General features: G+C 38.2%; 1 protein-coding gene and 1 pseudogene across 15 annotated transcripts in view; both read left to right on the top strand.

Moving 5' to 3' along the window:
- LOC107803645 (pre-mRNA-processing protein 40A) overlaps nucleotides 1-23,850 on the top strand; it is a 28,643-nt gene that overhangs the window by 3,380 nt on the left and 1,413 nt on the right. For 2 of the 15 annotated variants that reach the window (XM_075252329.1, XM_075252330.1), the window contains 25 exons: nucleotides 1,911-2,132; nucleotides 2,230-2,550; nucleotides 2,801-2,959; nucleotides 3,032-3,108; nucleotides 10,484-10,553; nucleotides 14,855-14,907; nucleotides 15,021-15,078; nucleotides 15,203-15,558; nucleotides 15,642-15,714; nucleotides 15,908-16,006; nucleotides 16,179-16,247; nucleotides 16,321-16,398; nucleotides 16,584-16,670; nucleotides 16,822-16,856; nucleotides 17,003-17,108; nucleotides 18,151-18,231; nucleotides 18,328-18,420; nucleotides 18,533-18,586; nucleotides 18,686-18,802; nucleotides 18,922-19,020; nucleotides 21,535-21,582; nucleotides 21,664-21,756; nucleotides 22,933-23,040; nucleotides 23,129-23,181; nucleotides 23,723-23,825. In XM_075252329.1, the coding sequence (XP_075108430.1) occupies nucleotides 2,121-2,132; nucleotides 2,230-2,550; nucleotides 2,801-2,959; nucleotides 3,032-3,108; nucleotides 10,484-10,553; nucleotides 14,855-14,907; nucleotides 15,021-15,078; nucleotides 15,203-15,558; nucleotides 15,642-15,714; nucleotides 15,908-16,006; nucleotides 16,179-16,247; nucleotides 16,321-16,398; nucleotides 16,584-16,670; nucleotides 16,822-16,856; nucleotides 17,003-17,108; nucleotides 18,151-18,231; nucleotides 18,328-18,420; nucleotides 18,533-18,586; nucleotides 18,686-18,802; nucleotides 18,922-19,020; nucleotides 21,535-21,582; nucleotides 21,664-21,756; nucleotides 22,933-23,040; nucleotides 23,129-23,181; nucleotides 23,723-23,825 (2,502 nt within the window). In that variant the 5' untranslated portion in view covers nucleotides 1,911-2,120. Of the gene's footprint in view, nucleotides 1-1,910; nucleotides 2,133-2,226; nucleotides 2,551-2,797; nucleotides 2,960-3,031; nucleotides 3,109-10,483; nucleotides 10,554-14,854; nucleotides 14,908-15,020; nucleotides 15,079-15,202; nucleotides 15,559-15,641; nucleotides 15,715-15,907; nucleotides 16,007-16,178; nucleotides 16,248-16,320; nucleotides 16,399-16,583; nucleotides 16,671-16,821; nucleotides 16,857-17,002; nucleotides 17,109-18,150; nucleotides 18,232-18,327; nucleotides 18,421-18,532; nucleotides 18,587-18,685; nucleotides 18,803-18,921; nucleotides 19,021-21,534; nucleotides 21,583-21,663; nucleotides 21,757-22,932; nucleotides 23,041-23,128; nucleotides 23,182-23,722; nucleotides 23,826-23,850 lie in introns of those variants that run through there. The other 13 variants (XM_075252325.1, XM_075252324.1, XM_075252321.1 and 10 more) reach the window with 8 other exon arrangements.
- Nucleotides 2,599-2,712, top strand: LOC142180506 (U6atac minor spliceosomal RNA; annotated as a pseudogene).

The following is a 23,850-nucleotide window of genomic DNA, read 5'->3' as shown; positions in this document are numbered from 1 at the left end:
TTGCTCCCATGAATTTTTGTTCTGAAACTATGTAGGATTTGATTAAATGTAAGCTCAGATGAGCTTTGCATGCTTAAACGAGATAGAAACAGAACATGACGATAACAAATGCAAAGTGTAGTCTTGAGTGTTCAATGTTGCTTTTTAACTTATTGCCACGTCTGATGACTAACCCACCAGAATACAATACAAGAAATAATTTATGGAGTACAAAACAAGGGAAAATTAGATGCCTGAATTTGTTGTCCTTAATGTTTAACAGCCCATAATTTTGTTTGATGTTCGTTTGTATAAGGACTAGACACACACATTGCTTAATTGAAGGTCAAATGTGCTTCTTCACATATCCAAGGACTAAAAAGTAATAATGCAATAACACATGGACTAAAAATGCTATTGGCCCTATTTTTTAGTAAGGTAATTAATTTTAATTAATGTAAGGGAAATCCCCGTATACAAGTAGTATACCAAAAAGTAGAGCAACTTAGACCGAACTATGTTTCTCTACAAAAGTCACCTAATCATCTATACAAACAAGGACCTTATGGGTGTACCAAAAAGGAACTAGAGACAGGAGGTTGCTCCTTACATGTACAAAATCATCCTCGACCCCTTCAAACGCTCTCCTATTCCTTTCCCTCCAAACTACCCACATAAATAGCTACTGGAACTACATCCCATGCCTTGGGTCTTCTCCTCCTCCTGAAAGCTCAGCTGTACATTGCCTCCTTTACTGTTCTTGGCGTGACCCATTGTACTCTTAAGCAGTTTAGGACCTCCCACCATAGGCGCGTAGCTACTTGACAATGTAGTAGTAAGTGGTCCACATCTTCTCCTGAACAATTACACATATAGCACCAGCTAACATGTCTGATTCTCCTTCTCAAATTCTTGGCAGTCAATATTGCTCCCTTAGCAGCCAACCACACAAAGAAGCGCCGTTTTTTGGGCGCCCTTGGTATCCTAATCGAAAAATGGGGTGAAGTCTACTTCATTCCTTACTAGGAGTTTGTGATAGAATAATTTGACTGAGAACTGTCTATCCCTCCCCTTCTCCCATCTCCAACTGTCAAGTACAAGGTGCAATGCATACTGTTTGTAAAGTAGTTCTACTTTTTGCGTCACTTGGCCATCAGTTTGTTTTCATTTTTCTTCTGCCTGACGGTGCTTTCCGTTCATCCCGTTTTAGTGTAGATTCCTTTTCTTCTAAGTTTAGATGAGAGTGAGGTGGACGATTTCATGTATTCTTAGAAAGTTACTTCATTTTCTGGCCAATTCTCAGTGTTAATTTTCTTGGAAGGTTTGTCATAAGTTAAAAGATTCAGTACTCTGCAATTACCTGGGAAAGACAGGCAGAGCCCTTAACAGCTGATTTGGACATTGTGGCTCAAAAGTAGAAAGAACTAGTTGGCTCGGATAGGTGTATCAATGGATAGTGAGTGGGGTGGAATGAGACTATGTCAGATGGTTATTAAAAAGTAACCACACCCTTGTAGAATAACAACTCCAACTCAATAAACTACCAGTGAGTTGCATCTTAACTAGCTTAGCTGAAGTCTCACTAATATATTCTAGTTCTTTCCTAGTTTGACACAATTTTTGCATTAAAAGATGTGTTTCTTGTAACCCGAAAAGAAAAGACACTTTGTCCATCAGAAGCAGTTGAACCCAAGCCTTTAGGTAAAGATGCTTATAATTTTGTCCATTCTGGTCAAGCGCTATGATAGGCCATATGTTTGCTATCTGTCGTTATTCTCATTTCAAGCTTTGTATTGATTAGATGATGACAGTGGTTGAGCCACACCAGTTATTTTGTACACAGTTTTACACCATCTTGTTATTATGAAAGATTATCTGATTTATCAAAACAAGAAAAAGGTTTTCATGTTACTATCCGTTTTGTCTCCCAGATTCAGGTCTTGTCCTTCGAATTAATTTAGGCAGTTGTGCATGGATACTCTCAACATTGTTGCAATGATTGGAAAATCAACTAAATGTGATTGAAAAGTAGTTATATTGCTGATTTCATCTGTTCTCCCTTGCATGAATGTTGGTTGAGAAAGCCTCCTATACCGCCTTTGGCTGGTCCTCCAGGTCCTCATCAAGGTGCTATTCCATCCATGTCGCTGCAGGTAAAGTTTTTTACGTATTTTGGGGGCTGGGGTGGAGGGATAAATGGTGTTTGACTGTAGAATTGCTATGATAATTATGTTTCCCACGTTTTAGCAGTTCCAGCCTATGCTTCCACCCCAGCAGGCACAACCATATGTTTCCGGGCCATCTCAACAGTTTCAGCCACTTGGACATACAAATGTTGCAATGCCTCCTCAACCTTCACAAATCCAATTTCCTCAACCAATGCAACAGGTTGCTGGTAGACCTGTAGTAGGAGGACATATCATGCCTCAAGGACCACCTACTCCCCATGATTTTCAGCGAAATAGGCCTGTCACTCCTGTTCAAGCACCACTTCAGCCAAATCTTCCAATGTCAAATAACCACATGCCTGGTGCAGGTGGCCCAAGTTTGCCATTATCTTCTTCATATAATGTAAGACCTTGAGAAGAGCTCTTGTGGTTATTGTTTTATTAGTTTTCAATGTTCGTAGAAAGGAGAGATGGTTGGCATCTCCCCTGACAGCCTTCGGGCTTTACCTGTTACAACACATCCGGTTAAGGCTTCCCGCTTCGGTGGATCTTACCCCAATTTTTTCCATCTCCAAAAAAAAAAATGTTTTCTTTCATCATATTGTTGAAATTCATCATTTCTGTTGCCATCTTCATCTTGTGGGAAACAGCAGGTAAATGCAGATTCTTCCAGCTCCCATTATCAGATGCAGATACATGATCATAGTTTTCCGTCAGGGGGACAACCCTGGATGTCAACAAGTAATCATAATGTGAACTCTGTGACAAATATGCAGAAGACTGGGGAACTAGCAGCCCACTTGGCTGTTCCAGTGAGAATTCAATGTGTTTAATTGTGTATGTTTCTATCTGTTTCAATGTTTTTAATATATTTTGGGTTTCAGGAAGCTGTTTACGGGGTTGACTCTGTTGAGACTGCTCTGTCAGATTGGATTGAGCATGCTTCTCGAAAGGGGAAGAAGTATGTGATTACCTTCTTTTCTTGTCTTTAATTCTTGGTAACATGTTAAGGTTAATGGGTGTGTGTAACGGCTAAAAGAGTCAAATTTCAATTCTATGATACTGCAATTTCTGTTGAGGCTACTCCGTCAGATTGGATTGAACATACTTCTGGAAATGGAAAGAAGTATGTGATTTCCCTTTTTGACTTGGCTTTAATACTTGGTAACATGTTAAGGTTAATGGGTGTGTGTAGTGACTAAGAGAGTCAAATTTTCAATTCTATGATACTCCAATTTTTGGTAAGCAAACGTTTAAGATTCCAGTGAATGTACTGATATAAAATATTGGTATACAAGAAAAGGTGTGGAAAAGTATTAGCTTTTCATCCAGATCCAATCATTTATAGTTTGAGTGCTCTAGACACTAAAAGAAGAGCATGCCGAATTTGACTTATCGGAATCCTTGCTTTTGGATTATATTCACCTAGGTTACTCATAAGAATATGACGCTCAATTCCCTAGAACACGTGTATTTGAGAGTTGTGAGAAGGCACGGGAGAAAATATGTTATTGATATTGGATGATAAATACAATACAAGAGGTCCCTATTTATAGCTATACACTACAAGGAGATATTACTCCTCTTCCAATGTGAGACAAGACTACACTATACATATCTATAAACTAACACTCCTCTCAAGCCGGTGCATACACATCATATGTACCGAGCTTGTTACACATGTAACTAATACGAGAACCAGCAAGAGACTTAGTGAAAATATCTGCTAGTTGATCATTCGACTTTACAAACTTTGTAACAATATCTCCTGAAAGTATTACAAAGTGACAATCGATCTCAATGTGTTTAGTCGTCTCATGAAACACCGGATTTGACGCAATATGAAGAGCAGCTTGGTTATCACACACTAGTTCCATTTTGCTGATTTCTCCGAACTTTAACTCCTTGAGCAACTGCTTGACCCAAACTAACTCACACGTCGCCATAGCCATGGCCCGATATTCGGCTTCGGGCCTAGATCGAGCAACTACATTCTATTTCTTGCTCTTCCACGAGATCAAATTACCTCTTACTAGAACACAATATCCAGACGTAGAACGTCTATCAAAAGGTGATCCTGCCCAATCAGCATCTGTGTACCCAACAATCTGCTCGTGGCCTCGATCCTCGAATAGTAATCCTTTGCCTGGAGCTGACTTTATATACCGAAGAATGCGAACAACTGCATCCCAGTGACTATCACAGGGAGAATCCATAAACTGACTTACAACACTCACCGGAAAAGAAATGTCAGGTCTAGTCACTGTGAGGTAATTCAATTTGCCAACCAACCTCCTATATCTCGTAGGGTCTCTAAGAGGCTCCCCATGTCCAGGCATAAGCTTAGCATTCGGATCCATAGGAGAGTCAATAGGTCTGCAACCCATCATTCCAGTCTCCTCAAGAATGTCTAAGGCATACTTACGCTGTGAAATAACAATACCTGAGCTAGACTGAGCGACCTCAATACCTAGAAAATACTTCAATCAGCCCAGATCCTTAGTCTGGAAGTGCTGAAAGAGATGTTCCTTCAGATAAGTAATACCATCCTGATCATTACTAGTAATAACAATATCATCAACATAAACCACTAGATAAATACACAGATTAGGAGCAGAATGCCGATAAAACACAGAGTGATCAGCCTCACTACGAGTCATGCCGAACTCCTGAATAATTGTGCTGAACTTACCAAACCAAGCTCGAGGGGACTGTTTCAAACCATATAGTGACTTGCGCAATCTGCACACACAACCATTAAACTCCCCCTGAGCAACAAAACCAGGTGGTTGCTCCATATAAACTCCTTCCTCAAGATCACCGTGGAGAAAAGCATTCTTATTGTCTAACTGATAAAGAGGCCAATGACGTACAACAACCATGGACAAAAAGAGACAAACAGATGCTACTTTAGCCACGGGAGAGAAAGTATCACTATAATCAAGCCCAAAAATCTGAGTATATCCTTTTGCAACAAGACGAGCCTTAAGCCAATCAACCTGGCCATTCGGGCCGACTTTGACTGCATAAACCCAACGACAACCAACAGTAGACTTACCTGCAGGAAGAGGAACAAGCTCCCAAGTGTCACTCGCATGTAAAGCAGACATCTCGTCAATCATAGTATGTCGCCATCCTGGATGAGATAGTGCCTCACCTGTAGACTTAGGGATAGAAACAGTGGACAAAGAAGATATAAAAGCATAATGTGGTGACGACAGACGATGATAACTTAAACCGACATAGTGGGGATTAAGATTAAGTGTGGATCGTACACCTTTGCGGAGTGCAATTGGTTGACTAAGAGGAGAGAAGTCCGCAGTAGGTGCAGAATCTGCTGCGGGGCGTGAATCACCTGGGCCTGATGCTGGATGTGGACGACGATGATAATTCAAGAGTGGTGGAGCTGCAGAAGGTTGAACTGGATTATGTGGAGGAACTGGAGCTATAGGTGGTGGAGCTACAACCGGAGCTATAGGTGGTGGAACTGGAGCTATAGGTGGTAGAGCTACAACTGGAGCTATAGGTGGTGGAGCTACAACTGGAGCTGTAGGTGGTGGAGCTGGAGTGACTGAATCTCCAAAAGATGAAACTGGTAGTACCTCAGAAATATCTAAGTGATGACCTGAACCTGTGAAGTATGATTGGGTTTCAAAGAAGGTAACATCAGCAGACATAAGGTACCGCTGGAGGTCAGGAGAGTAGCATCGATACCCCTTTTGTGTTCTCGAGAAACCCATAAATACGCACTTAAGAGCACGAGGAGCTAACTTATCTGTTCCTGGAGTAAGGTTATGGACAAAACAAGTGCTTCCAAAGATACGGGGTGGAAGAGAGAACAAAGGTAAGTGGGGAAACATGACAGAGAATGGAACTTGGTTCTGGATAGCTGAAGATGGCATAAGATTAATAAGATAGCAAGATGTAAGAACGGCATCCCCCAAAAACGCAACGGAGCATGAGATTGTATGAGTAGGGTACGAGCAGTTTCAATAAGATGTCTATTCTTTCTTTCAGCTACCCCATTTTGTTGAGATATGTACGGACAAGATGTTTGATGAATAATCCCATGAGATTTCATAAACTGCTGAAATGGGGAAGACAAATACTCTCGGGCATTATCAGTACGAAATGTGCGAATAGAAACCCCAAATTGATTTTGAATTTCAGCGTGGAAGGTCTGGAAAATAGAAAACAGCTCAGATCGATTTTTTATCAAAAATATCCAAGTGCACCTGGAATAATCATCAATGAAACTGACAAAGTAGCGGAATCCTAAGGTGGAACTGACCCGACTAGGACCCCAAACATCTGAATGGACTAAAGTAAAAGGTGACTCTGCTCGATTATCAAGACGCCGAGGGAAATGGGAGCGGGTATGCTTACCGAGCTGACATGACTCACACTCTAGAGCTGACAAGTGAGATAAACCAGATACCATTTTCTGAAGTTTTGACAAACTGGGATGTCCTAACCGTTTATGTAATAAATCTGGTGAATCAGTAACATGATAAGTTGTAGAAGGAAGACAAGATGTGAGTTCATGTGATTTAGCAAGAATAAGGTAATAAAGTCCGTTTGATTCACGCCCGGTACTAATGATCCACCCCGTACTGCGTTCCTGTATAAAAACATGGTCATCAAGAAATAAAACAACGCATTTAAGTGATTTGGCTAAGCGACTAACAACTATGAGATTAGAAGGACTATTGGGAACATAAAGGACTGAATCTAAAGGTAAGGAAGGAAGTGGGCTTGCTTGACCTATTGCAGTTGCCATGGTTTGAGACCCATTGGCCATTGTGACTTTTGGAAGAGATTGAGAATACGAAATAGTAGTGAAAAGAGATTTGTTACCAGAAATATGATCTGATGCACCTGAATCAATGACCCAAGACTTAGAGGATGAAGATTGGGAGAAACAAGTCACGCTATTACCTGTTTGAACAACAGAAGCTATCTCAGAAGATGTCTGCTTACATGCTTTATACTGAAGGAACTCAATATACTCTGCTAAAGAAACCATCCGACTATTCAAAGCATCGGTTCCCATGTCGCTACAATTTGTAGCAGTAGGGTTAACTTGAAATAGTGGAAATAAATAACTCCTGTGAGAAAACTGAAGAAATAGCTTGAAAAAACACTGTTTACAGCAGGAAAACAGAACACTGTTCTGTGCCGGAAACACTATTTCACGCCGGAAACACTGTAGCTCGCCGGAAAATTTCAAAGTTGTCGGAATTTGTTGTAACCAGGATGGATAGACTCGGAATTCCTTTGCGAGCAAGCTGTCCTGAAGAAATATTTTCAAAAAATGGCCAGAAAGGTCACTGTTCACGCCGGAAAAATATAAAAGTGGCCGGAATTTGATTTGAATTAGATGGGTAGGTTCGGAATTTTGAGGAGAGCACACTGTCCTGAAGAAGCTTCACGAAAAAATTGCCGGAAAGTGGCCGGAACCCTCGTCGGAAAAGTTGTTGCCGCCGCGTGGAGGAGCGTGGCGGCTTTTCTGCCGGATAAAATTTCAGGGGTTGGTAGTCGGAGGGTGATCTACCTCGTGGTGGTGTTGGTTTTAGCACAACACCGACAGAAAGTGACTTTTACTTAGACAAGCCTTAGGTCACCGGAAAAATTACACGATGACTAAGTTCTTTCTTCCCGGTTAACGCTGGAATGACGCACAACGATCTTTTCTCACTAATGCTCTGATACCATGTGAGAAGGCACGGGAGAAAATATGTTATTGATATTGGATGATAAATACAATACAAGAGGTCCCTATTTATAGCTATACACTACAAGGAGATATTACTCCTCTTCCAATGTGGGACAAGACTACACTATACATATCTATAAACTAACAAGAGTTATTAGACCTTTGGCTAATAGTTCAGTTGTTCCTAGAGGAATTCACTCTGGGCAACCAAAAAAAGGGAGGGCTGTATCAGTGCCTGGGAGAATTATCCATCCCTCTAATAGAAGCTGATGATGTGAACTTAGAGCTCTTATCCCTCTTTCTAGATCGTCTTGCTACGCGCCATCTGTCAAAATGTTAAATGTGTTGCTTATCTCAGATATCTGCTCGCCAGGCAAGTTGACAGTTAGCACTTCCTTTCCTCTTTAAGACTCTTCAATTTCTCGCCAAATTGTCCACATCATTGTTGGAAATGTCACTTCCCAAGCAATGTCTCTATTTCTTCTTGTAATTCTGTCGCGACTCTGGAAAATGGTTCTTCATGTTTCCTTGCATACTCAACTGATATCTCTCATGTTTAGCATCTTATTCCATGCCCTTGCTACAGTGTAACTTTGAGAAATAAGTAGAAGAGTTTGGTGGAATGCATCAAAACAATATCTTACGCCTGAATGCTTCTATATGCACTCTTTACTATGCTTTTTTAAAGGTAAAATAACTTTATTATGATTGTAATTAGTTTGGAAAACAAGCTGTATAACCATAAAGTAGAAAATCCGCAAAAAAGATGATTCTCTATAAAAGATACCCAATCTCCTTACAAACTGGATTCTAATTGGTGCACCAAAAAGAAATTAGAGGTAATATTCATCAATGTACACAATCACTTTCTATCCCTTCAACAGCTCTCATATTTCTATCCCTTTAAAGGAAGGACATAAGAGCTAGTGGAGCAATATCCCACACCTTTGTCTTCTCTCCCTTCTTCTGAAAGCACAACTTAATATTGCCTCCTTCACTGTGCCTGACATCCTCCATTGTAAGCCGAACCATTTCAAAATCTCCCACCATAACTGATATGCTACATATAATGCAAAAGGAGATGATCTATATCTTTACACGAAGTGTTATACATAAAAAACCAACTGACATATGTAATCCTCCTCGTTCTAGTTTCGCTGTTGAGATCACTCCTCTTACTGTCAACCAAGCCAAAAAACATACCTTTCTGGTGTCCCAGCCAAATTGATTGATACAGGGATGCTAGTTCTTCTCTAACCAAAAGCTTATGGTAATACGACTTAACTGAGAGCCTCCTGTTGATCCCAACCCCATCTCCATTAGTCCTGTTTGACAAGCAATGCGTTTACCTTGTAGAACATTTCAAATAGGCTTTCAAGTTCATCTATCTCCCAATCTTGAAGACACTCCTCCTATACTTCAAGTCCCATTGAATTCCTCCTCATGCATCCTTCTTACCCGCTGTTCTGTCATTTCTTTCCGTAGATGTTTGGAAATGTGTGAATCAACCACACCACATGTGCTTCCAAAAATTGCCCCTAGTTCCATCCCCAACCCTAAATATGACTTATCCGCTGAACTCGTCCCATCCCTTCATAATATTACTCCACAGGCTGCTCCCAAAAGGAAAATGTGTTTTAAGTCCTCGGCCCCATCCACCTTTCATGTTTTTCTGCTATTACCCCCTCCATAGAGCTTGTTCCTCGATCTCAAATCTCTATGTAGAGCCTTGCTGAAAACATGAAGATCTATCCGTGAGGCCTCCCCATCTCTTTGGTGTCGTTACTCTCTCCCATCTGACTAAGTGAAGCTTCGGAGCCCCCTTTCCTTACTCCCATAAGCAGTTCCTTTGGAGTCTCTCTAATTTATATGAATACTAACCAATGCTTGTAGCGGTGACATGAAGCATGTCGGAATAGTCGACAAAACACTCTGTACTCCCTTCCTCCCTTTTGACAAATAGTTCCTGTGCCATCCTGCTAATCTCTTTTCAACTCTTTCAATCATCACTTTTCACTGTGTTTGGTCCTTGTTAGACGCACACAAGGCACACCAAGATGTATAGTGGGTAGAGCTCCAAATCGATATGGTCCACTGCGCCGCCCACTCACATGATCTCATACTTTGTGAGGTTTATCTTCAGATCTTGATACTATCTCATACCATATTGGGTTAATGTCTGCATCACAAACACTAATGTGTTGTCTGCGAACAAATAGTGGGTAAATTGGCTCCCATTACTGTCAAGAAGTCCCTCAAGTATCCACCTACAACTGCTTTGTCCATCATTTTTGTTCCAGTAGTATCAAAGTCAATGTGCCCTGCAGTCTGAGTCCCCTCGGACTGCCAAAGACACCGCATGGACTGCCATTCACCGCAACCAAGTTCTATCTGACTATTGATAAGCAGAACTTGATCCACCTCAATCAATGAAGTTATTTTGACCCCAATTTACCATCATACATCTTTTACATGTGGATTCATGCTAGTAGGTATTGCTAATTGAGCATCTTTTAATGATCACTTGCAAATCATGATTGCTATTGTTATTATATTTCCTATGGGTTTATCACTTCAACCAATTACTAACTTTCTTACAATTCTGCAATTAAATTTTTAGATATTATTATAATCGAAGGACAAGAATCTCTAGCTGGGAGAAACCTCTAGAGCTGATGACAGATATGGAGGTGAGGTCACTTGTCAGCCAGCTTTTAGTCTTTTGCTTTATGCAGACAAGAGTGGGTTGCTCTAGTGGTAAGCACCCTCCACTTCCAACTAAGAGGTTGTGAGTTCGAGTCACCCCAAGAGCAAGTTGGGGAGTTCTTGGAGGGAGGGAGCCGAGGGTTTATCGTAATCAGCCTCTCTACCCTAGGGTAGGGGTAAGGTCTGCGTACACACTACCCTCCCCAGACCCCACTAGTGGGATTATACTGGGTTGTTGTTGTTGTTGTTGCTTTATGCAGATAGTGACAGTTTAGTTTTATCCAATTTCTTGTACTTAAAAAAAAAGTTTTATCCTATTCTTGAAGTATGAAGCTTAACACTCTTTCTTTCCTGAACATCTGTGATTTCTGCATAATGTTCGGAGAGAGAGAGCAGATCTCTCTGATCTTGCTATACTATGTAGTCTTCAATTGGGATATTCATTTGCCTTTTGTTTCCAGTATAGCTATAAAAGATTTTGTATTTTCCACTATTGTTCTAAAAGATGTGTGTTAAGCATATGCAATACATGATTATTTTGGGCCATTTTTTTACCAGCAATTTTTTTGTCTTGATTAATGTAATGTCATTGTTACTCTATAGCTAGATGGGGAGTGGAAACTTGATGTAAGACTGAGGTTCACTCTTCACATTCTGGTTTACAGAAGAGTAGTTTGGCTGGTGGGGAGATTTTTGGACTTTGATTGTTTAAGGTGAGGGACAAATATTAAGGGACTAAGAGCTGGAGGTATAAGGAAGTCTGAACACTTGCAAGTTACAAAGCAGTAATGTTACTATTCAAAGCGTAAAATTTTATCCTATTGAAATAAATATGCACAAAACATGGAAGAAGTAAAAAAGTGGAAGAATGATAATTTAGGATTTTGCCAAGACCCCAAAAATTAATCTGTTGAGGATGGTCCCAAATCACAAATAAACTTTATAAACTTTTGGAAATTAATTCAAGTGTTCTAGGACTGAGTTGAATCATAAATGGATATAAGCAACAAGCTTCTTTGACTAGTACTTTAAGATGAGGCTACACAATGCACGTTTTCTTTGGATCTATTTGCCTAAATATGTGTCATACAATGAGAAACCATAGGTGTCTTGACTTTCTTCTCTTTGGAGGGAACATATGATATATCCTCGGAGTTACCTTCATTCTTTGTTCCTAAAACTTGAGCAATTAGCTGTTGTTGTGATGTGCAGCTTATAAACTAGAAGATCAAACAATAAATATAGAAGTTACAGATGTATGAAACACAACCTGCCAAGTTTCATTAGCTGGCTTGCATTCTGACACTTGCTTTTAGTCCTTTGTATCTTAATATCAATATTAAAATGTGTGCTTGGATTAGGTATTCTTTTAAGAGCTTGAGTTCCTTCCTCTAGTCACTCTGATGGGATTGTTAAAATGTGAGGAAATCTCGTTATTTCCTTCTATTGTCAAAGAGAAACTGTAGAAAAGTGTCAAAATTTGTTGGAGTTGTAAGGACAAAGCGCAGTTAAAGTATGAGCTTTAGCAAAGAAAGGCGCCAATCAAGAATATATACAAATAGTTAATTATTTGCAGAATATATCTGGACCCCCTTGAACTTAGCACATTTTGTTCAGTGCACACCTGAACTAATTTTGGTTCTAGTTACTCCCTGAACTTCGCATTTGATAGCCTCGACCCTCCGGGATGCTGATGTGGCAAAAACCATAAATACACTCTCTTTTAGGCGATGGATGGGAAAAAAAGAAATTAGCTTTCAAGTGGGGTATTTTCCAACTATTATTGCCACATAATAAAATACAATGATTTATTTGTTCCTATTGTATTTCTCCTTGTTTCTTCTTAATATACATGGCGTATTTTATCCCAATTGTGTTTGTTTCCTCTTTAGATACAATGGTTATTTGTTCCAACTGTGTAAATCCTCTTTTTTCTTTTCGGGCCAAATCAAACTTCATTAGTTGAGCTAAATAAAAAGAAGGTTTAGCCAAAGCAATGGAGTTCAAAGAGTGTACTTTCTAGAGAAAGAAAAAGATTGTGTATTTTTTCCTCATGCAATAGCTATTTGTTTTAACTATTTATTATTTTTTTGGGTCAAATTTGTAAAACATTTGGTTGGAATTTCATTATTTTTTTGCTAATGCAATGGAGTTCAAACCGTGCATTTTCTAGAGAAAGAATAATTTCTTTTTTTCATGCAATAGTTATTTGTTTTAACTATATATTTATTTTTTGGGGTCAAATTTGTAAAACATTTGGTTAGAATTTTATTATTTTTAGCCAAAATAATGGAGTTCGTTTGCGTATTTCTTTTTATTTCTTCTTTAGATGCAATTTTTTTTTTGGTCAAGTATGTAAAAATAACTTAGATTAGAATATCATTATCTTTAGCCAAACAAAACAATTGTAGCCAAAACAATGTTGTTCTAAGTTTTTTTACATATATGGCCCGAAAAAGATGATCCATGTAATTGGTGGGTTTAAAAGGATAAAAAAATATACTTTCAAAGATTGTCTTTGCCTTCTCAGAAAAAGAAGAAGAAAAATTCATTATAATTCTAAACGTTTTTGCTAATTTTTATACTTAGGGTGTGTTTGGTATAAATGTTTTTCAACTTTCCCATGTTTGGTTAGCTTAAATGTTATGAAAAAATATTTTTCTTGTGAAATCATTTTTCTCCTTACCCCACTTGTGGGATTCCACTGGGTTGTCGTTGAAATCATTTTTCTCCAAATGGAGGAAAATGACTTCCCTACCAAGAGGAGGGAAAACATTTTCCAAGGCTCTCTTTCAACTTTCCCCATCCCACCCTTACCCCCCCAATCCACACCCTTGCCACCCCCTATCCCCGGAGCCTTGACCTACCACACTGTACCTCGACCTCGCCCGGACCTACCCCCACCATGGCACCCTCCGCCCACCCTCTAACTCCCCGCCCTGACCAACCTCCCCCTTCCTGGCCCACCGCCCACTTCCCCTACCCAATTTGGTCAAGGGCAACTTTCAAGTGGAGGGCAAACGTAAACTGTCTGGACCTATATTAGCCCAAACATTAAACTTGGGATAAATATTAACAATTTTCTAAAGTATAGGTGTAAATATGATCATTTTCTTTTCTAATGATTCTGTTAGCTGAATTGAAAACAAGGGCAAATGTGTGCCAGTTGTGTAACGACGAGGGTATGATTGACTAGGGCTGCTTATCAGGCGGATTGGGCGGTTATTTACTCTTAACGGTTTGGCTTATCGGTTATCGGCTTTTAAATATATTAATCCGCTAGCCACCCGATAAGATATCAGGCGGATTGGTATCGGTTTAGCTCTTATCGGGCGGTTATCGGGCGGTTTATCGGATTATTTGCTGACCGCTGTGACTCAAAATAAAATTCATATGCTCAGCAGACTACATTCCAGTCTATAGAATATGACACCTAAGAAGAGAGCTAAATAGAAGAAATATAGAGCTACATTCCAGCGTATTTCCCAGTAGAATCATCTCTGGGGATGAGCCTATTAACAACTTATAACTATCAGAAGAAATAGAAGAGAACACTGGGTATAACACATGACATCAAAATTATCTAATAGTAACTAACTGGAATAGTAAATTATAACTAAATGTCTAATAGTAAATTAGTAATAGATAGAGTACTGGAAGTGGAAGAAGGGTTTTTGATTATTTAATATATATATGGATAAAAATAAATTTTATATACATATATATTTTTGATATTTAATATATATATATTCTTAACGGGTTAACGGATTATCCGTTAAGAAAATTGAATAATCCGCCCCCAAACCGATAAGCCGTTAATAAAAAAATTTCAATCCGTTCCCCGTCCGTTAAACCGATACCAATAAGCCATTAAGCTTCGGTTTTGGTTCGGTTTTCGGTTTCGGTTCGATTTTGAACACCCCTATGATTGACCCCAACTTTAAAGGAGGGTAAAAGTAGACCATTTCACAAACCACAAGGGCAATTTGAACCTTTTCCTTTTTCTCTTTTGAAGTTTGGCAGGGGATATCAATAACCTCCGACTGGTGTTAATGTCATTGTTTTCTTATTCAACATTTGAATTTGCATGTTTTCTTTGGTTTTTGATTATAGCTTGTTTGAGGGCTGTCTTTCTTGATGCATATGTTATTTTGAACCACTGCACGCATGCTTCCATGTTCCATCCTGGACTGTACAGCTGGAAGTTACTGATATCTATTCCTGAGATACTGTATGTTCAGCTTTTTGACTTGATCTGCGTTCATTCTGTTTTCATTGGGGACAGAGGGCGGATGCATCAACTGACTGGAGAGAATTTACAAGTCCTCAGGGAAAAAAGTGTGTAACTTATATAGGTTCTTCTTGTCCTTGTTCTGGTTGTTCTTTTACAGTGTGGATACTTTTGTGTGTTATTTATGCATAATGCTGATTGCTTTGATTATTCTCTACAGGTATTACTACAACAAGGTTACTAGAAAGTCAAAATGGAAAATGCCTGATGAAGTCAAGGTGATGTTAAATTTTAAATCCAATATGGATTTTTCATTGCTTTAAATTCCATGATAAAAAAAGAGGAAACTATTCTGTTTTGTTGTATCTGTTTCTCAAAAATCTATTATTTATGCATCCACAGTTGGCTCGTCAGGGTATGAAAGTGGATTTAGTCAAGGGATTGGGAAAAGAAAGGGACAGTATTTCACACGCTTCTGATTTTGGATCCATTTCTGGTGTGAAAACATCATCCCCCAGTGCAAATGGTTCACTAGTCTCAGCACAAGGAGCTATGTCAAGCCCAATTGCTGTGGCACCAGTTTCTAACTTACCAACTATTGTGGCTTCAGAATCATCAAGTTTATCTGGTAATATTTCTTCCCTGACGATTGGTGCAGTCGAAATGCAGAATTCTTTGGAACCTGCCTCGCCAGCTGTTGCTACTTCAGAGAAAAATGGAACAGCAGTAACCTTGGAAAATTCTGTTGCAACACCAGTGTATGCTAGAAAGATTCATATGTTTCAGATTAAATTTGCCTCTGGCTTGTGTTGCTATCATATTTGGACTTCAATTTTTGCAGGACTAGTTCTGAGTTTCCTTCAGCTCAGGACTCAATAGTGTATGAAGATGGAGTTTCTCTGGAAAATACGGAGGTACTTTGCCTTTTTGAAATAATTATGCGATTAGGTAAGTACTAGTGGTTAAAACCCTAAGAAAGCTTTTATTAGCTGGATGTTGATCCAACAATGTACTGCAGTTGTTAGTCAATTGCTAACAGGTAAAGATTATGCTCCAATGAGTTTTTCTCTTCTGTACTTTGTGCTTGATGTTGTGCCTTAAATGCAGGAAGTTAAGAAAGATGCTACGATATCTGAAACAGGCAGTGTTACTCCATCAGAAGAGAAAACAGTTGAGCCGGGACCATTAGTTTATGAGAGCAAAGCGGTAAATTTAATTGTTTTTCCGTTTTTCTCCCTTTGTTGTATGTTCTGAAAATTTCTCTTACTCCTATTCTCCTGTTTAAGTATCTGAGCTTTATTACCTCGAGTTATTGCTTACATTGCTTGTTATGATATCCTTTTGCATATTGTCTTCAACTCTTGGCTGCTAAATTCAGGAGGCAAAGAGTGCATTCAAAATTCTTCTAGAGTCTGCAAATATTGGGTCTGACTGGACGTGGGATCAGGTTTATTACTTGCTTTGTTTTGTGCATGCGGAATAATTGAGGAAGATCATTTGATATGAATTGTATTTGTCAGGCAATGAGAGCAATAATCAATGACCGGAGATATGGTGCTCTAAAATCTCTTGGTGAGCGGAAGCAAGCTTTTAATGAGGTATCTCTCCTAGTAGGCATTTGATGATGATGCAGTTGATGGAAAATTTTCCCTTTCCAGTTGATGTTTTGGTTACATAACAAATATCTGGAATGGGTCAATTGCTGCTTCAATGTTTCAGCATACTGTACTTAAAAAAAGATAAGATCTATAGCTTAATATGTAAGTTCTGTGTTCTGTTCCAGTATCTGAGCCATAAGAAAAAACTGGAAGCTGAAGAGAGACGTGTTAAACAGAAGAAAGCTCGGGAAGATTTCAGGATAATGTTAGAAGTAAGCGAAATGTTCTTTTTATGATTTTCTTTTGTGAGTTTCTTCCATTTGATATATCTTAATGTGTAAGACACTTGGTATATTTCACTTATTTAAAAAAAAAAAGATTTGATTTTCACAACAATTGCTGTTATTTTTCAATCTTCCACAGGAGTGCAAGGAGCTGGCACCATCTACAAGATGGAGGTTTGTCTTTCATTTGTAATGCTAAGTTGTATGCTGCTGGTTTTCTGTTCTTGATCATTGTTTGTATTTTTTGTGTACCTTGAATTTGCTCCATCATTTGTGCAAGTTCAGTTTGATCCACTAACTATCTGCTATTGATTATTCAGTAAGGCAATCTCCATATTCGAACATGATGAACGTTTTAAAGCTGTTGAACGAGCAAAAGATCGTGAGGACCTTTTTGAAGATTATATGGAGAAACTTGAGAAAAAGGTGAATCTTCTTCCACAGAGTTAGTAAAGGAAGGCACTTACAAGAAGTTGTGGATTTCCCTTGTGTCAATCAATTCTTGTCTGCTTGTATTTGTTAGAATCCAGCATTGGTTAAGTTGCAGGCTGTTATTTCCTTGTATGATCTTGGACAAGCCTCACTAATTGAGTTAGCCTTTCATGTTGAGTTAGGCAAGCCACAAGGTCCATTATCTTAAACATGGTATTAGAGGCAGATTTATTCTGATGCTAGACTATTCATTGTTAGCCCACCAAGGTTACTCAACGCCCCAAATGTCCAGTCTTGGGTGTGCAATTAATGTGTTAGAATCCCACATCGGTTGGGCTTATGGGTTGTAGTTTCCTTTATATGGTCTTGGACAATCTTAAACATGGTTTAAGAGGCAGACCTATCCTGATGCTAGACTATTCAATATTAGCCACGTAGGTTACTCGATGCTCTGTCCAGTCTTGGGCATGCGATTAATGTGTTAGAATCCCTCATCAGTTAGGTGTATGGGCTGTAGTTTCCTTATATGGTCTTGGACAATTCTCCCCACCTTAGCTTTCAGAATTGAGTTAGGTTCTCGGTTCATTACCTCAACAATATTCATTCCATTCCCTCTGCAAAACGTCTTTTAATTTGTTACCCTTTTTTTTTTGGTTTAAAGAGGGAAAAAATAAGTGTTCTAAAGTTTCAACTTAAAATCTAGTGTTCATTGAATAAATTTTAAATGGGTTCTCAAGGGGCGACAGCATTTTAAATTTGTTCACCAATGAATTCCAATCTAAACAGACTTTTAATTGGTATTTCTGCACACACTTTCTTATCTTCACTCTTCCGTCTTTCCTGTACTGAATGGAATTTTGCTTGAATCGAAACCATGACACGCTTCTTTCTCCCTCCCTCTGCTGATCCCTTTCGCCCCAAAAAATAGAAGAAGCTTTTCAATACTTTCATGCAAGTGTAGATGATGTCCCTTTTTAGAAGTGGTCTGCTTTAAAGAGAAATTTTATCTTATTACTTTGTACTGAATCTTTTTTAGGAGCGTGCAAGGGCATTGGAGGAGCAGAAGCGCAACAGAGTGGAGTATTTAGAATTTTTAAAATCCTGTGACTTTATTAAGGTATTTGTCCCAGTGGAATTAGCACCAGTTCCTATATTATGTTTTTCCATTTCCAGGAGGTAGAACTTTCTTTTGTTGCTGACTTCTTTTGTTCAGGCCAGCAGCCAGTGGCGGAAAGTTCAGGACCGCTTAGAAGATGATGAAAGATGCTCTTGCCTTGAGAAAATTGACCGTTTGGAGATTTTCCAGGTAGTTCTTATTTTTCTTACTCAAACAATTTTTTTAACATCTCATTTTGTAAGCACCAGCATTGAAGTTATGTTGCAACCTTTTTTTTTTTTTTTGCTTTTCTGTACATTAGGAATATATACGTGATTTAGAGAGGGAAGAGGAGGAGCACAGGAAACTGCGGATGGTATATTGTTAATTGGACTCTGGGGTTTGCCATTAAATTTACCTTTTGAGACTTTGTTTTATCTCTTTCTGACTGAACATATACCACGGATTCAAATAGGATGAATTGAGGAAAGCAGAACGTAAAAATCGTGATGAGTTCCGAAAACTGATGGAAGAGCATCTTGCTGCGGGAATACTTAATGCAAAAACTAACTGGCGTGATTATTGCATCAAGGTTATTAATTCTTTCTTACTTTCCCTGAGAGTGATTATATTCATTAATTTCCTTTTTGTTTTGTGTTCTTTTTGAATTTCATAACCAAGAATTTCCTTCTTTATTTTTTGTGCTTTCAGGTCAAAGATTTACCTGCATATCAGGCTGTCTCATCAAATACCTCAGGGCCAACAGCAAAAGACTTATTTCAAGATGTTTTTGATGAGCTGGAGAAACAGGTGAACATAGGTTGCTAGTATCTCTCTAAGTAGTACATTGGCTCACAAATGTACTGGTGAAGTTTCTTGTGGCGTGGGAGATATGTTTCATGTGAATTTCTGTGGATGATAGCATTTTGCTTTTTATTGTTGATTAGTATTACCAAATCATGCTTAATTCGGCCTGATATCAAAGAGGAAAAGGAGGTACTGATGGAAATAATATTGTAGGATATGGAATTTAGAGGTTAGAGAAAAAGGACTATACTTTTGTGGCACAATTGCTATGTGAAAAGGTGTGTGCACAGATTTTCTTTTTATAAGGTTTTCATATCCTTTCCACTAGACAAACACAGATTGAATTTACAAACTGAGTGTTCTGCAGAGATCATGGTGCCAAACAACCAAATTGATTTATTAAAGCAAGCAAGGACTAAATTGGTGATATATCTGTCAACTACAGTTTGTAAGGGGATTTAACAAATCAGCCGTCATAAATTTTTTGATCTGAAGCATTTTAGTCAATTACCAGTTGAAGCCTGACATGCCTCCACGATCTTCTCTGTTTGCTCATCAATCAGAGACAGAATCTCCGACAGATTTTACTAGTGCAAGCTTCATGATATAAACTTTGCTCTTTTCTTGAGAAGCATAAACTAGAGGGAAGGCTTTCTTAAAGAAAACATAAACTACAGCGTTACATGTATTTTGGGTGATGCATTAATATTTAGTAGAAGGTTACTAGTACTTAGAGTGATCCATTGATATTTAGTTGTCATTTCTGATGATATGATCACCTGAATGCATACCTTAGCACATCTTTGGATGGCACTCTAGCTTAGCATTACAAGTAGTTGCATTCTGGAAGAACTGCAAGTTCTTGTGCAATGTTTCAATAACTCTCTCCTCCACCCTATTATATGGAAACGTTATCTTGTTACGTAAGCGCACCTGTAGGTGCATAGTGTCTGTTGGGAGAAATTTTGCTTTTGAAATATCATTGTAAATGGGCCTTACTTACTGAAAATATGTTTGACTAGCATGCGTGTCAAAAAGAAATGTCATTGTGAATGGGTTAGAATAATTGCTTTAACAAAAGGGATCTTACAAAGAAACAGTATCAGCTTGATACTGTTTTTTCTAATAAAATCTTACCTCATCAAAAAAGAAAATTCCTTTAACAAAAGGGGGCCTTACTTAAAGAAGATATGTTCGGCTAGCATGCTTGTCAAAGTCTGTCATTTGTTCTTTGGGAGGATAATTGCTGTATTTTGGATCATCTGAAGAACCTTGAAAAGTTGATTTCAATAGCTGTTTTTGAAGTCCTCGAGTCCCTGAAATTTTGGGAAGTTCTGTTTATGCACTTTCCAACACAGAAGATCTTTGCAAGAAAAAGGATTTAGGATCTTACATACTTCCCAAAATGTTTATTGGATACAAGTTTCAAAAAAAAAAATTGATATATCAAAAGACAACGACTGGGTGTGGATAAGAAAGGAGTATACATGTGAGAAGACTTGCTTTCTATAAGGCGATGTTAACTGTCAAACACCAATTGTAATCCAAAGGTTATGGAATTAATTAAGCTATCATATGGCCAGGTTGTATAACATTTACACTTTTAAAGCATTATGAATTCATGAGAGGCAGTTACCAATGTTAAACTCCTTATCAAAAGAAAAAGAAAATCATTGGTAAAGAAATGGAAGGAGAATTTGGACTAGAGTTATTCTCTCGGAAATGATTAGATGTTTCATTTCCTATTCTATAAGACGCAATAGGGGGAAAAAAAGTTAACCTGCTAGATGAATTTTATGTCTCACATGGTTATTGCTTTTACTTTGCATTCACTCATTTGTATGGAGGCCATATGTCCTTGGGATTTGGAGGAAACCAATAACTACTTCCCACTAGAAAAATTTTACTTAGAAACCAAGTTCCTAAACTCAAGCCTCTTTTGGCCTTTGGCTAGACACTTACACTAACTAAAAGATATTTTCTTTCATTTTCTGCCCCTTCCTAAAAGAATTCAAGTTAATGATCAATGTTATCAGTATTTATCTCTTTGCTTGATGAAAGAGGTCCATGCTGGTATCCTCAACATAGTAATGATCTTGTTCCCGCTCTCCTTCAATGATTGGATTTGGTCATATTTTCTTAGATGCGCTTTCGAAATATAGTCAGATGCTGACATCCTTTTTTTCTTCTGAGATAAAGATGCCGACTTCTATGCTTAAAGTTTGTATTACTGTTAACGTGCAGAACTGATTCTTGTTAACAGAGATACCGTCCAATAATTTTTGCTTTTATCCAAACTGTGGTGCTTGATTTTTCCTTCAAATTCAACCTGATCAATGCAATCAAGTCAACTGCGTTGTGGTATTTTAGATGTCCTACTTTGAACAAATGGAGAAATGATGTATTCATGACAAATATTTCATGCCATCACCCTGCTTGTAATTTATAGACTTAATGGTAACTCAAATGCATGGACAAGGCTCCATATAATATCCTATTTTGGTTATCTTGCTGCAGTATCTTGATGACAAGTCACGCATTAGAGATGCAGTTAGGATGGCTGAGGTAACCATTACTCTTCATATTTAATCATTGCAGTGCTTTGGCCAGTACCTAATATTTTTGCTGAGCCGTCTCTGCTTTCAGATAGGACTGACATCAACCTGGACGCTTGAAGATTTTAAGGTTGCAATTGCAAAGGATATTAGCTCTCCACCGATATCAGATACCAACTTAAAGGTCTAATTATGGCTAAGGCACTGTATACTCTGTTCCACTTCGAGCTTTTGTTAGAATTGAGTTTTAAGTGAAACTAAAGAACGCTCTTTCACTATATAAATCTGTATATATTTGTCTCCTTTTTGTGTTTGGTGAGGTTCTGAGTAAGTTGATTGGACTGAGTGGTAAGGCGTAAGTGGTACTTCCATGTTATGTTTCATTGGAAGCTGGTCACTTTATGAAAGCTAAATTGGCGACTCCTAGGTAGTCAGTCAGCTGGGGTTAGTGTCATTTTTCCTTAGTATCAGCCACAAGCCCACAACCTATACCGTATAAAATTTTGCATCTTCAGGTAATGGAGTTAAAAGAAGACTTGTGCGTCGGTTAACAAGTAAACCTGAAACCTTCTAGCAAAAAGGCGAGGACCACATTGATCCAACATTTGGTGTTAGTTTCTGCTTTTACTGAAGGCTATTTCCTGAAAAGAGCTGCAGAAGAGTGGGTCATTGGACTTGTTATTTTAATGTCATCCGCTAGTGCTGGAAGGTTTTTGCTTCTATTGTCGTGCGACCATTCCCATAGTTACTTTATTTCTTTCCTGGACAGCGGTGCTTAATATTACACCTACAGTACATATCTCAAGTTGCTTAATGCCAAAGCAGTTTGCCTTGTTTCTGTTTTTTATGGTTAGATGTACATTAAGTAATAGCTATAGAGGGTTAGAGTTTTACTCTACAAATTTGGTGAAACAACATAACTGGATGATATCAAAATTATTTTATATTTTTGTAATGGGGATATTCTCATTCTTCAAATATCATTTGGGTTTTGGAAGTTCTTTATGTTCATGGTTTAAACCTATAATCTATGTACTCGGGAATTGCAAGGTATCTTATCGAGGACTTATGCTTAGACAGTTGGTTGGCTTCTTGTATGCTTACAGTAAACTTTTAACATTCAAAATCTTTGTAAGGTACTTTATTAAAAAATAGCCATATTATATGAGGGATTACTCCAAAAAGATGATAATAGTACTTTTAAAGAACTTATCCCCCTTGCCCTTCCAAATGGAGGAATAAGAAGTCATACACGGACTATGTTGAATCTTCTGCCATGCTTCCTTTCTAAACTTTCTGCTCTATTCTTTTGGACATGCCGAGTCATTGAGTATTGAATTTGCTTGTTTCATCCGAACAGTTTGTCTTTGAAGAGTTACTGGAAAGGGCCAGGGAGAGAGAAGAAAAAGAAGCTAAAAGACGTAAACGTCTAGCAGATGAATTCTATGAACTTCTGCATACATCAAAGGTATAGTAAACAGTTTATAATCTCTCACATTGCAACGATCCCATGACGTTTTCCTTAAAACAGTATATCTATTTTGCTCTGATTGCAGGAAATTACTGCATCATCAAAATGGGAGGACTGCAAATCCATCTTCGGAGATAGGCACGGAGCTACTTTGGCTTTTATTGATCTAGAATTAGTAGTCATTACTGCAAGGATCATATCTTTGGAAACTCTGATAATTGATATTATTTTCAAAAACTAACTCCTTGAATATTCTAATCCCATTAATTCACATACTTCTAAAAAATAACTTAGAATAGTCAATATGATGAATAATATGGTGCTTATGTTCCTCAACGTTTAAGTTGGCTATGTCTTTTATAGTATAGCGTGAATTACCATTTCACGAAATCACTTTTAATTACTTGTCGCTCAAAGGAAATGGGTTGATATCAATTATTAGTTGTTTCAACACCGAGAGTTTAATACCTAGCAGTTACTAGTTTATTCATTTCTGATATTTGTGGATTGTTTCTAGATTCCAATGAAGTAATTATTATGATCTCTACTATTAACTTGTCTATCCTCTTTTGCTGTAACGAAATGCTTTTGATATTTAATAGTCTTCTTTACTCATACTCTCACATTCTCATTATGTCGTAACATTGAATGGATTATTTTTGCTGTTATTATTTTAAAGAATAATGGGCGAAGAGAGCTTTCTTCTGGAAATATTTGACAAATTCAGTAGTGAACTAAAAGAAAAGGCAAAAGAGAAGGAGCGGAAGCGGCAAGAGGATAAGGTACTTGACTTACTACAAACCCTTA

The sequence above is a fragment of the Nicotiana tabacum genome, chromosome 4 (genome assembly GCF_000715075.1).
Source record: "Nicotiana tabacum cultivar K326 chromosome 4, ASM71507v2, whole genome shotgun sequence".
Classification (NCBI taxonomy): domain Eukaryota; kingdom Viridiplantae; phylum Streptophyta; class Magnoliopsida; order Solanales; family Solanaceae; genus Nicotiana; species Nicotiana tabacum.
Note: the sequence above shows the minus strand (reverse complement) of the source record. Positions and strands in the feature narration are given on the sequence as shown.